Source organism: Arctopsyche grandis, chromosome 13 (genome assembly GCF_051622035.1).
Source record: "Arctopsyche grandis isolate Sample6627 chromosome 13, ASM5162203v2, whole genome shotgun sequence".
Taxonomy (NCBI): domain Eukaryota; kingdom Metazoa; phylum Arthropoda; class Insecta; order Trichoptera; family Hydropsychidae; genus Arctopsyche; species Arctopsyche grandis.
In genome coordinates, this window is record NC_135367.1 from 16,172,674 (window position 1) to 16,186,990 (window position 14,317).

The 14,317-nt window shown below is 35.5% G+C and overlaps 2 protein-coding genes across 4 annotated transcripts; one reads left to right on the top strand and one right to left on the bottom strand.

Annotated features, from left to right (window-relative positions):
- Positions 1-3,270: 3,270 nt before the first annotated feature.
- On the bottom strand, positions 3,271-13,584 carry LOC143921208 (conserved oligomeric Golgi complex subunit 5-like). 2 transcript variants are annotated; one of them, XM_077444408.1, is made up of 4 exons: positions 12,219-13,584; positions 3,823-3,890; positions 3,521-3,743; positions 3,271-3,438 (listed from the first exon to the last, which is right to left on the bottom strand). In XM_077444408.1, the coding sequence occupies exons 1-4, from the start codon at positions 13,431-13,433 to the stop codon at positions 3,313-3,315; spliced, it is 1,632 nt and encodes a 543-aa protein (XP_077300534.1). In that variant the 5' UTR covers positions 13,434-13,584; the 3' UTR covers positions 3,271-3,312. The 2 variants fall into 2 exon arrangements, with proteins under 2 accessions (XP_077300534.1, XP_077300533.1); XM_077444407.1 differs by lacking the exons at positions 3,271-3,438; positions 3,521-3,743; positions 3,823-3,890 and having other exon boundaries at positions 11,039-13,584.
- On the top strand, positions 5,794-10,479 carry Lon (lon protease homolog, mitochondrial). 2 transcript variants are annotated; one of them, XM_077443573.1, is made up of 14 exons: positions 5,794-6,398; positions 6,488-6,746; positions 6,976-7,300; positions 7,389-7,518; positions 7,597-7,737; positions 7,815-7,978; positions 8,053-8,282; positions 8,358-8,550; positions 8,624-8,811; positions 8,891-9,066; positions 9,143-9,308; positions 9,376-9,565; positions 9,651-9,840; positions 10,035-10,479. In XM_077443573.1, exons 1-14 carry the CDS (start codon positions 5,970-5,972, stop codon positions 10,212-10,214), a joined length of 2,961 nt encoding a protein of 986 aa, XP_077299699.1. In that variant the 5' UTR covers positions 5,794-5,969; the 3' UTR covers positions 10,215-10,479. The 2 variants fall into 2 exon arrangements, with proteins under 2 accessions (XP_077299699.1, XP_077299700.1); XM_077443574.1 differs by having other exon boundaries at positions 5,807-6,398; positions 7,030-7,300.
- Positions 13,585-14,317: the final 733 nt, after the last annotated feature.

Sequence of the window (14,317 nt, forward strand, 5' to 3'; positions counted from 1 at the left end):
TGCTACGTCTCTCTTTCTCCCCTTGGAATCGTGGAAAGAGACGCAGCATATTATATGCCGCTTATATGTAGAATGTACCAAAGAATTCTGTCCGCATTTGCAGGATACCTGCTTTTGCCGGTTCGTGCTAGATAGGTATTGTCTTCGGGTTTGGTGCAAACGATCGACAAGCGCCAGACAGACTGAACCATAGATTAACGACACGTGCACCTTATGCGTGCGCACTGCTCGCACTTACACTAAGCGAAATCTACCCGAAGTCCTGACATACCTACCCTGTATACGTTCTGTCCTTCTGATACTTTAGTTCCGAATTTTTCCTTATTAAACTCGCCAGAAAGATCCAACTCAATTTTAATAATTGTATCTGTGCACATCGAAAGGTTACTCGTCATCTGATGTGCAATCTATCATTCGTGAAGTCGAGAATTGCGTTTAAAGCAGTCATCCAGTTAATCTGTGGTTCAGTCCATCTGGCGCTTGTCGATCGATTGTGTTCCCATCTGATAAATGGTTAGGAAGAATCTTTCTCCATGATCGAACCAGTGTTGGTTTCAAATTCAACCAAGATTTTGCTATTCCGTGTATGACATTCAACATACTCATTTTTTTCCAGACATTGATCAAGTCATTATTTTTGTCAGCAAAAGTTTAGAAATCAGCACGGTAAAACCACTTCATTGATGATATGATACCTTGATCCATAGGTTGAATAAGACCAACATTAGATGATACAAATTTAGCTATCATAGACCGTCGTTTGTTTTTAATATTGGATGAAAAGGAGCATTATCTATTAACAATACTGCTTTCTATGGCAAGCCTTTTCTTTTTAAAAAAAATCTCTCACTTCAGAAACCAGTTAAGTTATGAACCAAACTTCGAAGATCTCTACCCATCTATGCTCCTTTTTGGTTATAATAACATTGTTCGACAAATGACGACTTTTTTTTGGTTCAGAGACGAGATATGACTTTCCTTATAGAACTATGTCCAGTGAACACGAATCTGGTAATAAAAAATGTTGATTGGCTCGAGATTCGGAGATATTTTTTTTTAAATCGCGCGAATTTTCTATATCTGGGTGGGTAATTGGACTATTCGTCACATTGGGGTGGTCACAAAGACAATTTTTGCCATGAAAATCGCGAATACACAATATTTAGCACTCAAGTTCTCGTTAGTATGATGGACTTTTCGGCTGCCAGATGTTCCGTTATAGAGATTTTAGTGACTTTGTGACCAGTAATCACCGAACCATCTGGGTGTTGTTAGGTCGATGTCTCAAAATATGTCAATTTCCTGTTCGAAATGAATATTTTAATCTATAGTCGGGTATTTTATCTTTCATTTCTAGTACTTTTTAGCTTTTAAATCTCTCTTAAGTAGTCGTCCAGTTCAAGTCAAAAGTACGTATTTTATCTTGGGATTTTTTCCCATTGTTAATACTATTTTATATTGAGTATTTACTATTGAAACATGTTTATTGGGATAGTTTTCTGGCCACACTATTTTTTATTACCAGATTCGTATTTACTGGGCATAGATCTATAAGAAAAGTCATTTCTCATCTCTGAACCATGTAATCAGTAGAAATTTTTTTATTTCAGTATCCTTAAATGATCTAGGTTTTTTGCTCTTCTAAATCTTCGTATGACATTTTCATACTCTTTCGTTTAGGAAATGCAGTACTATTACAATCTCCTGTGAACGCTTCCAACTTATTTTTTTGGTTTATTATGTATGTCTATCTCAAACAGTTTGATATTCCATATTCTTCGGCGAGCTTTAACTCTTCTGCTGACGTCTTTTCTCTTAAAAGCCCGCCACGCTGAAAATTTTGCCAACATTTCCAACTAGAGTTATTTAGAAATCCAATAGAAAGCAGGTATAAAAATTGTAGCTAATCCAAACAAATCCTAGATAACTACCGCCGAGGATTTCGAGTTTTGTAACGATGTGTTATATCTTGCAACAATATAAAATAAACAACAGAAGTCTATTAATGAACGTATTTTTCCAAAACTAGTTCCATCTTCTTCATTGTTGTTAAAATGTAATGCTCACAATCTAAAATACTTAACAGTTAGAGATTTCCATTGGGAAATTCTGCTATGGTTATAAATTCAGAAATTCCGGTGTAAACCAGTCTTTATAAACATTGACAAATAAATGACACGGATTACACGACCCATGTTCAATGCTACCTGGAAAGGCTTAGCTGGTAGTATTCTTGTTTACTGTGTAAATGCTCAAAATAACGCCTATCAGCGTCTTTCAAACTCATAGACTTATTGGCGTTGGTCAGCATGCAAAGGGTTAACCAGATCCATATGAAGTATACAGTGTACAGATCCATATAAGTATACAGTGTACCTTGCTTCGTTTTCATTGATGATATACACAGAAGTAGAATGCATAGAATGGTCATCGTTAACAAAAGTATCGTCTAAAAGCGAGCCATCGAAGAGAGAGACGAAGTTAAGCAAACAATGAACAAACTCTGCCGCGCAGAGTTTTTGTATCAACATTTTTAGGGGCTGAGAGCGATTCTATGCATTCTACTTCTATGATGATATACCTTGATCCATAGGTTGAATTAGACTAACATTAGGCGGTAATCATTTAGCTATCATAAGACTGTCGATTGTTTTTAATATCGAATGAAAAGGAGCATTATCTATTAACAATACTGCTTTCTGTGGCAACCTTTTCTTTTTTAAAGAAAACTCACTTCAGAAACCAGTTTAGTTTTGAACCAAACTTCGAAGATGTCCATATGTATATCTCAAACAATTTGGTATTCCATATTCTTCGGCGAGCTTTAATAAGGATTCCCCATTTTCAAGTAATTGTTTTTTAACAGCGAGTACAATTTTCTTGCGTTTATTTGTTACGTATACCTACTAGATCTAAAATTTTTGAGTGATTGTAATTGATAATTTAATGCAAAAAGTAATTAGATAAATAGCTGAATATAGTATGTACCTAAAGAAAAAATTCTGATTGATCAACCAATGCTCCAAATCTACTTATTCTCATTCAAAATAATGAAGAGTACACAGTATTTAAAATGTGGAGCTGCCAGACAGAAAATAAAGCAATTTCACACATTACAGAAAATTATTCACTCCGATTCTTGGAGTCTACCAAATGCATGTTCACGTTAGCGCGAATATACTGAATGTTTGGTTACGCACATACAACCAATAAGTACTGTATTAAGAATTAAATAATGTTTTTTTTTTTTAATTAATAAAACACATTTTTAAGCCAGTTTTTTGTTTATTATATTATACAAAGGTCGATATTTTACTTAAGAGGAATGAACCTAGAGCTGTGCGTGGCACCGATACCGGGCCTACCGTGCTTTACGAGTTTGTATGTGACTGAGAATTCGCCCAAATAATGACCAATCATTTCTGGCTTAATTTCAACCTAAAATCAAAAATAAACAAACATTAACCAGTACTCATTAATTAGTGATCGATTTGACAACATATTTAGAAGACATTCGTACCAAGTTGAAAGTCTTTCCATTGTAGACACCGACGATGGATCCGACCATTTCGGGAACAATGATCATGTTCCTCAAGTGGGTCTTGACGACTTCTGGTTTCTCATTTGGAGGAGCTTCCTTTTTGGCTTCGCGCAATTTCTTGACGAGCGCCATCGGTTTCCTCTTCAAGCCTCTGGAGAAGCGCCGGCGAGCACGGGCATGCATCAGTTCCATCAACTGTTCACTGAAATCATAATACTCCCCGTTAAAATGGATAATCGTTTGCGTTGACGAGTCACATACAATCAGTGCTATTTACATACTTTGGCATGTCCAGGAGTTGATCCAGATCGACTCCACGGAAGGTGAACTTCCTGAACGCGCGCTTCTTCTTCTGAACATCTTCATTCTGAAATAATGGAAACAAAATATACATATTAAAAATCTGCCTTTCATTTCATTTTTGTATTGTGAAACAAATTTCCTCACAAAATATAGTACTCATTGGTCTTTGAATTAAAAAGCGGTACAAACATCTGACTTGCTGTTCAAATTCTTGAACTTGGGTTTAGTATATTAATGTCAACCCGGACGGAATACGCATCCCCGATGAATGCAATAAATAATACATTTCAAACCGCTTTACATGACTATATTAGTTTCATAAAAAAAATTGCAATTAAAAGCATTGTATGTAAATTATATATTCAGAGTGAAGTGTGAGGTTATGTTCTACACGAATCTGCCAAATGTGTGTGAAATTGACAGATTACTAATATGAGCACTTTAAACCATACGAAACATATACCGGAGATGAATACGTTGCGAAATATAGTCAAGATATTAAGGTAGTCTAACCTAAAGAGACGTGGGAAGATACAATTGATAAGTTTTGGAGAAACTATGGTGAGACCCGCCACGGCTTTTGAAGTTTGGTATATCAAGAGAAATATGATATTAGGCTAGAGTCGTAGCGGTGAACCTGATGAGAAGGCTTATTTCCGATGTGGGCAGATGATTTGGCAATGAGATGGGGGCTAACGGGGCCCGATGGGGGCGGATTCCCTTCAACTTACCTCAGCCATGGTTGCAGCGGCGCTCGGACACGGAAAGAGGTTAGTGAGCAGACACAACACACCGATCTGCTATTGCTTTCCAGCCAGTCACCTTTGTGATTTAAATCACTATCATTTTCAACATTCATCACAAATAGAAAAATAGCAGTTTTTAGCTAATTATTGAAAATATCTCTCTTTAAATTCAAAACGAGCAACTATCTAAAATTATTAGATTAATAAGAATGTTATCATAAATTTAAAACATTTTTATTGAAATATTATGCACTTAATCTAATGAATCTAGTAAACACAGTGAATCGGTAAATAAAATGATCTACCTATCAAAATTAATTTCACAATTTTCCTGATTTTTATCGTATGTATTTATACAATTATTCTTGTTATAGGTATTGAGCACGCACATTGGTTGCATTTTTTACCGTCACGACCAGATTCTTCGCGTAAAATTTATGATGTATCCTTTGTAGAAAGTCTTCTTTTGAATTGTAGACTACGTCGTCATCGTTATAGTCGTTATGGAGTCGAATCGGTGAACGCAAGTGATGATAATTTTAATTATATAATTCATATAATCCCATATGATTTAATATGGTCAGTGCTGGCCTTACACCCGATGGCGCCCTCGGGCAATTTTTTCTGAAGACCCTTAAAAAGAAATTCACCTTTGGTGCTCTAATCTAAAATTTTTAATGGCTTTTAGCGCTCTAATTTTAAATATTAAAGCGCCTTTGGCGCATCGTTCAGCGCTCTAACTTATTTGGCACCCTCGGGCGCCGTCCGACTCCGCCCCCCCTAAAACCGGCACTGAATATGGTCCAACTCGCATGCAGTGTGCGAGCTTCAATATAAATTCGAGTCAGGAATTTATTTTCATACGTAGTCGTACGTACGTATATGGATTATTCAATTTCGTACGGTAGCGTACCCAATTTGCGCTCACACTTCTATAAAAAAATACTTACGTGACGCAACAATGCATCTTGCTCTCACACATGCATATTTTTATCTATGAAATTTTTGTTACATAGTCCCAGCCAACGTGAAGAGCAAGCATTATATTTTATTAATTCCATTAATTTGCGAATCCATTAATTAATGTACTAACGAGAACTCAAGTGCCAGATGTTCCGTGATCGAGATTTTAGTGACTTGCGCGAGATCGCTTTTTGCAGAATAATCTATTTACTGACAAAAATGTATTGTGCGGCGTACATCATGGTTAATGGTCATACTTACACAATGTTACGGCTAGTCAATTTGACGTTTATATCTGTCGCCGCAACGTGAGAGGTTAAAGATTGATCAGCACTTTCAGGCTATTATATCCCACATATAAGTACAATAATTTCGGATGTAGTTAGATAATTATCAATATTAGTGTATCGATCAACATGTATCATCTGAAACAACACGTGCGAACGATACCATTACTGTGCAGAAGAAGTGCAGCTGCCTCGACCTCGCCAGCCATTCGTTACATTTTGCGCAATGCCCAGAGAACTGTGTCGAACGTGGCTATTGTTTCTCCCTTGAATAAAGACAGCGTCACCAGTAGAAACATATCTAGAAATGACTTTACAAATAGAATTGTTCATAATAGATTATTCAGGCAACCTAGTTATGTGATAAATTCTAGACATTTTAGTACTAAGAAAAGCAATGATTCAAACATTCCCGAATCAAACAGCGATAAGGATGATCCTCCAGTCACATCGACACAATTACCCGCCCCCGTCGCTGTGCCTGAAGTTTGGCCCCAACTGCCAGTCATTGCCATCAATAGAAACCCAGTTTTCCCCAGATTTATTAAATTGATTGAAGTATGTATGCAATAAAAAATATATATATGTATGGAAAAGATGATGCAACACCGATATCATTTTATGATGTAATATCTTTTTAATTTCAGGTTACGAATCCGGTTCTCATTGATTTGATCAGACGCAAAGTTAATTTAAATCAACCGTACGCTGGTATTTTTTTGAAAAAGAATGATGAAAATGAAAAGGATGTCGTCAGCGATTTGGATGAAATTCACAACATCGGAACGTTTGCACAAATTCATGAGATGCAAGACATGGGAGATAAGTTGCGCTTAGTAGTGATGGCCCATAGGAGAGTAAAAATCACCGGAAGACTTCTTGACGTCATAGAAGAGCCGCCACCAGGTATACCAAACACTATAGATGTAATTTTATATATGAAAATATACGTACATATATGTAAATGCATACCTATATGTATGTATGTGCATAAAATTAAATTAAGTTTTCGTAATTGACCTATCAATAGATTCAATATAATTTGTGAAGACGTTTCATAGTGTTTATGTATTGATTTTTTCATAAATACAATGTGATACTACAATGGAATAATTGTAAACTGAAATTTGCCCAGTTATGAAATTGAAGTTTCCACCATTTAATTCCGCGTTAAACATTAATGTTGAAGAGTCGGATGCAGAGCGGCGCAGAAGAAAGCACCGCAATTTAAAAAATAACGTTCAGAATATCAAAGTCGAACCAAAAGCGTTGCCGAACCAAAGTCGAACCGAAACGGAGATTGCTGATGAAAAGGTCGATATAATAGGCCAACCATTACTGATGGTGGAAGTAGAGAATGTCGTTCATGATAAATTCAAACAAACCGAAGAAGTTAAAGCCTTGACACAAGAAATAATCAAAACTATCAGAGATATCATCAGTCTGAACCCACTTTACAGGTTTGTATTGTACAGCTATGTTTGGCGTTTTAATTGAATCTTTCATATTGTATGTATTTGTACACTGAAGAAAGTCGTTTAATCGTAGAGAGAGCTTGCAGCAGATGCTTCATCAGGGTCAACGAGTTGTCGATAATCCAGTCTATCTCAGCGATCTTGGTGCAGCTCTCACCGGTGCCGATGCACCTGATTTACAGAACGTTCTAGAAGAGATGAATGTATAAAACTTTATGAACTCTTAACGTATTTACTGCTACATTTTTTCATAGTAATAATTTATAATTTATTTTTATTAGATACCTAAACGTCTTATGCTATCATTGTCTTTATTAAAAAAAGAGCTAGAATTATCGAAACTGCAAGAGAAGATCGGTAAGGAAGTTGAAGAAAAAGTGAAGCAACAACATAGGAAATATATACTACAAGAACAATTAAAAGCAAGTTTTAAATACAATAAAAACCATATAATTGGAATAATATTTAAAACTTTTTTTATAATAAATATTTTTTTTAGGCAATTAAAAAAGAATTAGGAATTGAAAAAGAAGACAAAGATGCTGTTGGAGAAAAATTCAGGGAAAGAATTAAAGACAAAACAGTAGCACCTGCTGTTAGTGCTGTTATAGAAGAGGAACTTAATAAATTGAATTTCTTAGAAAGCCACAGTTCAGAATTTAAGTAAGTCTATATAATTATCACATTAATCTTAACATTTCAACGATAATATTGAAACATACATATATTTTTATTAGCGTTACGAGAAATTATCTGGATTGGCTAACATCATTACCTTGGGGTGTCTATTCCGAAGAAACCCTAGAAATCGATGCTGCAAGTAAAGTTTTAGATGAAGATCACTACGGTATGGAAGATGTGAAGAAGAGAATCCTTGAATTTATAGCAGTATCACAACTGAAAGGGTCGACCCAGGGAAAAATATTATGTTTCCATGGCCCACCGGGAATAGGAAAAACTAGTATTGGTTAGTATTCAATAATATGTACATATATTCATTTCTTCATTAAATATATGTTGAATATATTCTTTATATTTATAGCAAAATCAATAGCTCGTGCGCTAAATAGAGAGTATTTCCGATTCTCAGTCGGTGGTATGACTGATGTGGCTGAAATTAAAGGTCATAGAAGAACATACGTCGGAGCGATGCCTGGTAAAATCATACAATGCTTGAAAAAAACTAAAACTGAAAATCCATTGGTCCTGATTGATGAAGTAGATAAAATTGGAAGGTAAATTCATTACCCCATTAATTAATGTTAAATGAAATATTTTGTATTTTTAATTAAATTTATATCATTTTAGGGGCTATCAAGGTGATCCAAGTTCGGCACTTCTCGAATTGTTAGATCCAGAACAGAATGCTAACTTCCTAGATCACTATTTAGATGTGCCCGTTGATCTTTCTCGAGTTCTGTTTATTTGTACTGCGAATATTCTTGATACAATACCTGAACCTTTGAGGGATAGAATGGAAATGATCGATATGTCAGGTACCAGTTTTCTATTCCATAAGCATATAAATCAAAAGTATTACAGTTATTTTTATTAGTATTATTTTATATAATGCAGGATATGTTGCCGAAGAGAAGTTAGCAATAGCAAAACAATATTTAATACCGCAAGCTATGAAAGACTGTGGTATGACCGAAGAAAGGATTCAAATAAAGGACGATTCGTTACATTCGTTGATAAAAAGTTATTGCCGAGAGAGTGGAGTGAGAAATCTTCAAAAGCATATTGAAAAGGTATGGATTTTATACAAAGAATCAGTTTGATCAACACTACATGTATGTATATTGATGTAATTGGGTTGTATTTTAGATCATCCGTAAGGTTGCTTTCAAAGTGGTGAAAAAAGATTTGGAATTGGCTTCCATAACTGCAGATAATTTGAGCGAGTACGTCGGAAAACCAATTTTCACTCATGATAGAATGTATGAAGACACCCCACCTGGTGTCGTGATGGGACTGGCTTGGACTGCTATGGGTCAGTTATGGACTTACAATCGTATCTCTACAATTAATGAATCGTATTAACTAAATGTGTATTTTAGGAGGTTCTACTTTATATATTGAAACTGCTACTCGAAAACCAAATATATCAGAGAATAAATCAGCGGAGGGTTCTTTAGAGCTGACAGGACATCTTGGAGATGTTATGAAAGAATCAGCTCGAATTGCTTTAACGGTTGCTAGAAATTACTTACAAACTGTCGATCCAACTAATGATTTCTTAAATTCAAGGTATGATTAAATATTTTGTTCCTATGTATGTATGTATGTATGTAAAGGGTCAATTTATTTTAAATATGATGTGTACAATTTGTAGCCACATTCATCTGCATGTTCCCGAAGGAGCAACCCCTAAAGATGGACCGTCAGCCGGATGCACAATTACAACAGCTTTGTTGTCGTTGGCGTTGAAAAAGCCTGTTAGACAAAATTTTGCAATGACTGGAGAAATATCTTTGACTGGAAAAGTATTGCCTGTTGGAGGAATTAAAGAAAAAACAATAGCTGTAAGATTTTATTCATATTACATGCGTGTTTGATAATAATATTTTGCCGATAGAGTAACTTTATGATATTTTTTAATGTAAGAGTACAATACTAGCCAATCTTATAATGTTACTGTTATCGTACACTTAGAAAAAAGATTCATAAAGTTTTATTGGTCAAAATATCGGTCAAATTTAATGTAAAATTTTTTCAGGCCAAGCGTGTCGGTGTAAATTGCATTTTATTACCAGAAGAGAACAAGAAAGATTACAATGATCTTCCCAAGTTCATAACGGAAGGCTTAGAAGTTCATTTTGTGAGCAATTACAATGATGTGTTCAATATTGTTTTGAACGAAAATGATGGTGTTCAGAAATTGCGAGCGAATAATTAAAACAGTTTTGGGGAACTTTGTTTTTTTCTTCTTTAAAGACACTTTGTGATACTTAAGTGTGTTATTGATATTCGGGTTTGAATCTGTTGAATAAATCTATTGTATGGGAAGACATGCATGTCTGGGATGAATTACATTATATTATATGTCTTCGGCTATTGTGTATATACTATAGTCGTGCAACAAAAGAAAGTAATGTAAGAAATTCTATTTTGGCCACAATAGTCAATATATATATGTAGATAAAAATAAATAATTCAAATTAAAATTTATCGAGTTTCATTTGTTTAATATAATTCCTTTTTGAAAATATAATTATGATGTTACGTCGCATTTATCAATATATGTATGTACATATGTAATCTCGTATATAAATAGTCCTTGCAAACAAGATATGCTTTCTATTACTTTTTTATTGTTATCAACGTTTCTAAAATAAAAATAAAGGCAACACATTTTATAAAACATTTTAATGACAAAAAAAGATTACATCAAACAAAAACTAATGTTTCAAATATAAAAAAAAGATTTTTTAAAAATATAATAGAATAGTTTAGATTTTGTGCAATATTTATTTTTTAAATACAAATGCATTCAAGTCATGGTTCATTCACACCGGCAAACACTCATAATACCGAGATGTTGAATAAGAATGAATAAATCTATGTAAATATATTTTGAACAAATAATCGGTATTCAGGAATGAAACGGCTCAAATGCCCAATGATTTAACACATAATAAAATAGGATAAATAAATGTATTTTTAATATAAATATATATATTATTAAAATTATATTATCGAGATTTGACAGAGAATCGGACGTTAAATTTGATTAAAAACTACAAGATAGCCTCACATTTCCCATGCATTTGACTAGGTTGAAAAAAGTGCAATACAATATAAAGCAAATATCTAGTACAATCCCACATATACAAAAAGATTTTTTATTGAGAAATTTTATATCGTACATATGTGTGAATGTTTATGCATACGTTTTCCTACCGACTTCCAAGAGCTGTAATAAAACAGGATATACATCGTCATATTTGCTTATGTTATTCTGTCTAACGTGACTTTGGTATCTTTGTAAAGCGCCCGTGACGAATTCCAAACGTTGCCGCTCGCTCTGATGTTCCGACAGCCACCCGATCAACCGATGATGCGTCCACCCCGCACACTGATGCGGAGAGATCAAATCAGGCCCGGCGAAAGAAAACAACAGCATCATGACCAAAGAGTGTGGCATCGAATCACCCTTGAGCTGAGCCTCCAGAATCTCAGTCGGAGTCAAACCGAGCAGATTGTGCAGCGTACGGAGCTCACCGAACTCTCCGAGCAGTGACAAATCTGAAACGAAAGGGCTGAGAGCCGTCACCAACTGCTTGCAATCAATCTGGAGTTTCCTCCGGCCGTAGGCTGTGATAGGACGCACGAAGCATACGTTATATACGAATATCTTAACACAGTGTGCGGCTATTTCATCACAGCATCGGTCGACGGCGGCATAGTCGTGATACATTGACAGGTATATGTCTTTGCACCTCGACACAAACTGTTGCAGCTCGCGCATGTAAAGCGAACACGTTATATTGTGATTGTTGGGATTGTCGACTTTGTTCAAATCAACCTCGCAATGCATACTACCTAAAATTAGATCTAACGCGGACATTATAGATATACAGAACGGTTGTAAGACGGCTACGCTCGATATGTCTTTAAGACTCTCTTGTATAATATTAACACTCTCTGCCGATAATATTGTCAACATGTTCATTAAAACTCTATGAATTTGTACGGAAAAGTAGTATAATATGTTCGAGAGGTCTGCGTTTTTTTGTTGGGAGCTCGACGGGGCTTCGATGACTTGACCTGCGTCGTTATCCATGCATACTCTTTGCTCTGCTTCGGTGCTCATCTGCTTTATGCACTTGGCGACACTCGTCGCTAAGGCTATACTTAGTTGTTTGTCACCCAGGGATATGCTCAGCGCTGAAGAGATGGCTCGGACAGCTTCGTCTACTTGTTCCGCGTACGGCGAGTGATTCAACTGCCACATAGTTCGCACGGGCTCGAGCAGTTTGCCGAGCGATTTAGACAAAAACGAATTCTCCCATGTCGATAGTGTTTCTCTTTGGACGGCGAAATCTTTGTAACGGATCCGGGTGCTCAAGTCGTTGTAGCATTTCAGCAGTTTGGGAAAGTCGACTTCGACACATTGATTAATCGAGACGGAGCTCTTTTTTAACTTGGAACAGAACGCTTGAGAGAGTTTATCCCAAAAACCTCTAGCCACATATCTGTAATTCCTAAACGAATGTAAATCGTTCAACGAGTTTTGTAGAAGAATAATCTTACGACAGCTCACATATAAAACGTCTGTAAACAGCGTCTCTATATTCTCCCAAAACTGTTGTTTTAAAACTTGCGAATTTATGACGTTCGCCTTTCCAGGTCCGACTTTGGCAGCTTCTCCGTATTTTTTGGGCTCGGCTGTTGTTTGGACATTGAGCGCTGTTTGTATGTGTTGTGATAGCATGTTGATTTCCGTTGACACGACTTCTTCGATCTTCTCTTTGGCGCAGTGTAAATTGTTGAATATATTAACACTGGCCAGTAAGAGGTTTTTATCTCCGCTGGCCAAACCTTTACGAAGTTGTTCTGATGCATTCTCTACTATTGTGACTTTCAATCGCTTCACCATGAGTAACTCGTCAGTTAATAGTTTGATGCCGTCAAAGTCGTTCTTGTTTACTATTTGTTCTATTTGATATACAGAGCTGGCTTGTACAGATGGATTTTCGTTGAGTTTTTCTAAGCCTCGGCACAGTTCCAAGACTCTGGAAGCGCTCTTCAGTATGTGATAGACGTTCTGGATTCGATTTAGGACGGTGGATTGCGATTCGAGCGTTTTGTGCAATATTGAAATTTGCGAGTGTAATGTGTCTATTCCGGCTAATAGGCCGTCTGCATCCAACTGCATGTTGCCTATTAAAGATTCTAGGTTGGAAGCGTGACTGGCTAATGTGAGGAGATCCTGGTGTTTCGAGAGTACCTGGGATTCTAGTTCTGAATTCAACTTATCGATACCTTTGTTAAGTTTTTCAATTTTCTCGGTCACGCTCAGAGTCTTGTCAGGTCCGTGTCTGTCTGGAGCGGAGAGTATCGTGCGATAGAAGTTATCGTTTTCGATCTCAAAGCACACGTCCGTGTGATCCATTCTCGTTCAGATTAGTTGTTTGTGAATAATGCGACACATACAATTGGATTGAGTCTGATGGTCAAACACATGGAAGATAAGAAATGATCGAAATATATTGGACTGAACCGATAACTGACAGCCACACGTCAACGCGACTTTTCTTAAATTGTACAAATCTTCGGTCCAAGCACCGCTTACTTCGGCCAAAGTTTACGTCATTTTATTCACGTTTATCTCAAAATTCGAAATAAATTTTCATTAAAAAAAATCATACACCTAATAATAACAAAAATCATATAATAATGAAAGATAATTACCAAATACAGACCCAACTTGGAATTATTTGAAATTAAGGGAATATGCAAATCTATTTTTTTGTATTTTCAAACTTCATTATAATATGAAACTTGAAGATAATACGATATAAATACCGTACGTTGTATGTAATGATTTATTATCTTAGGAAAAGGTTTAAATTATAAACAAATAAAACGACAAGGACAAATGTTTAACATTGTTATATAATTTGTAAACATGAACGTAAACACATCCAATATAATTGTTTAAGCTACTACTTGGAACAAAATAAACATTATTATATTTATCGTGATGTGAACGGAAAGAGATCATGTCAACAATTCTCCTCATACCAAGTCTCTAAGTATTATCGAGTTTCAAATGGAATATTCGAATTCAATTTGCTCTCGTCAATAATAAATTCATCATCAATATTCTATACATATTGTCACACACAATTCACACCTTCTGTTGTCAATACGATAAGCAATAATGAAGTCGGCACATAAAAAATACTAGATTTTTGTAACGCTGTAAAATTGAGTAATACTTTTGTTTATTATTAAAAAACAATTCTGCATATCAGTAAAAATATTTTACAATGG

Excerpts from the sequence above, each read along its gene's own strand:
- Lon (XM_077443573.1), top strand. The coding sequence starts at position 5,970 with ATGTATCATCTGAAACAACACGTGCGAACGATACCATTACTGTGCAGA. Across the intron at positions 7,519-7,596 it reads ACGTTCTAGAAGAGATGAAT|ATACCTAAACGTCTTATGCT; the intron begins GTATAAAACTTT and ends TATTTTTATTAG. Across the intron at positions 9,309-9,375 it reads ACTGGCTTGGACTGCTATGG|GAGGTTCTACTTTATATATT; the intron begins GTCAGTTATGGA and ends TGTGTATTTTAG.
- LOC143921208 (XM_077444407.1), bottom strand. The coding sequence starts at position 13,433 with ATGGATCACACGGACGTGTGCTTTGAGATCGAAAACGATAACTTCTAT.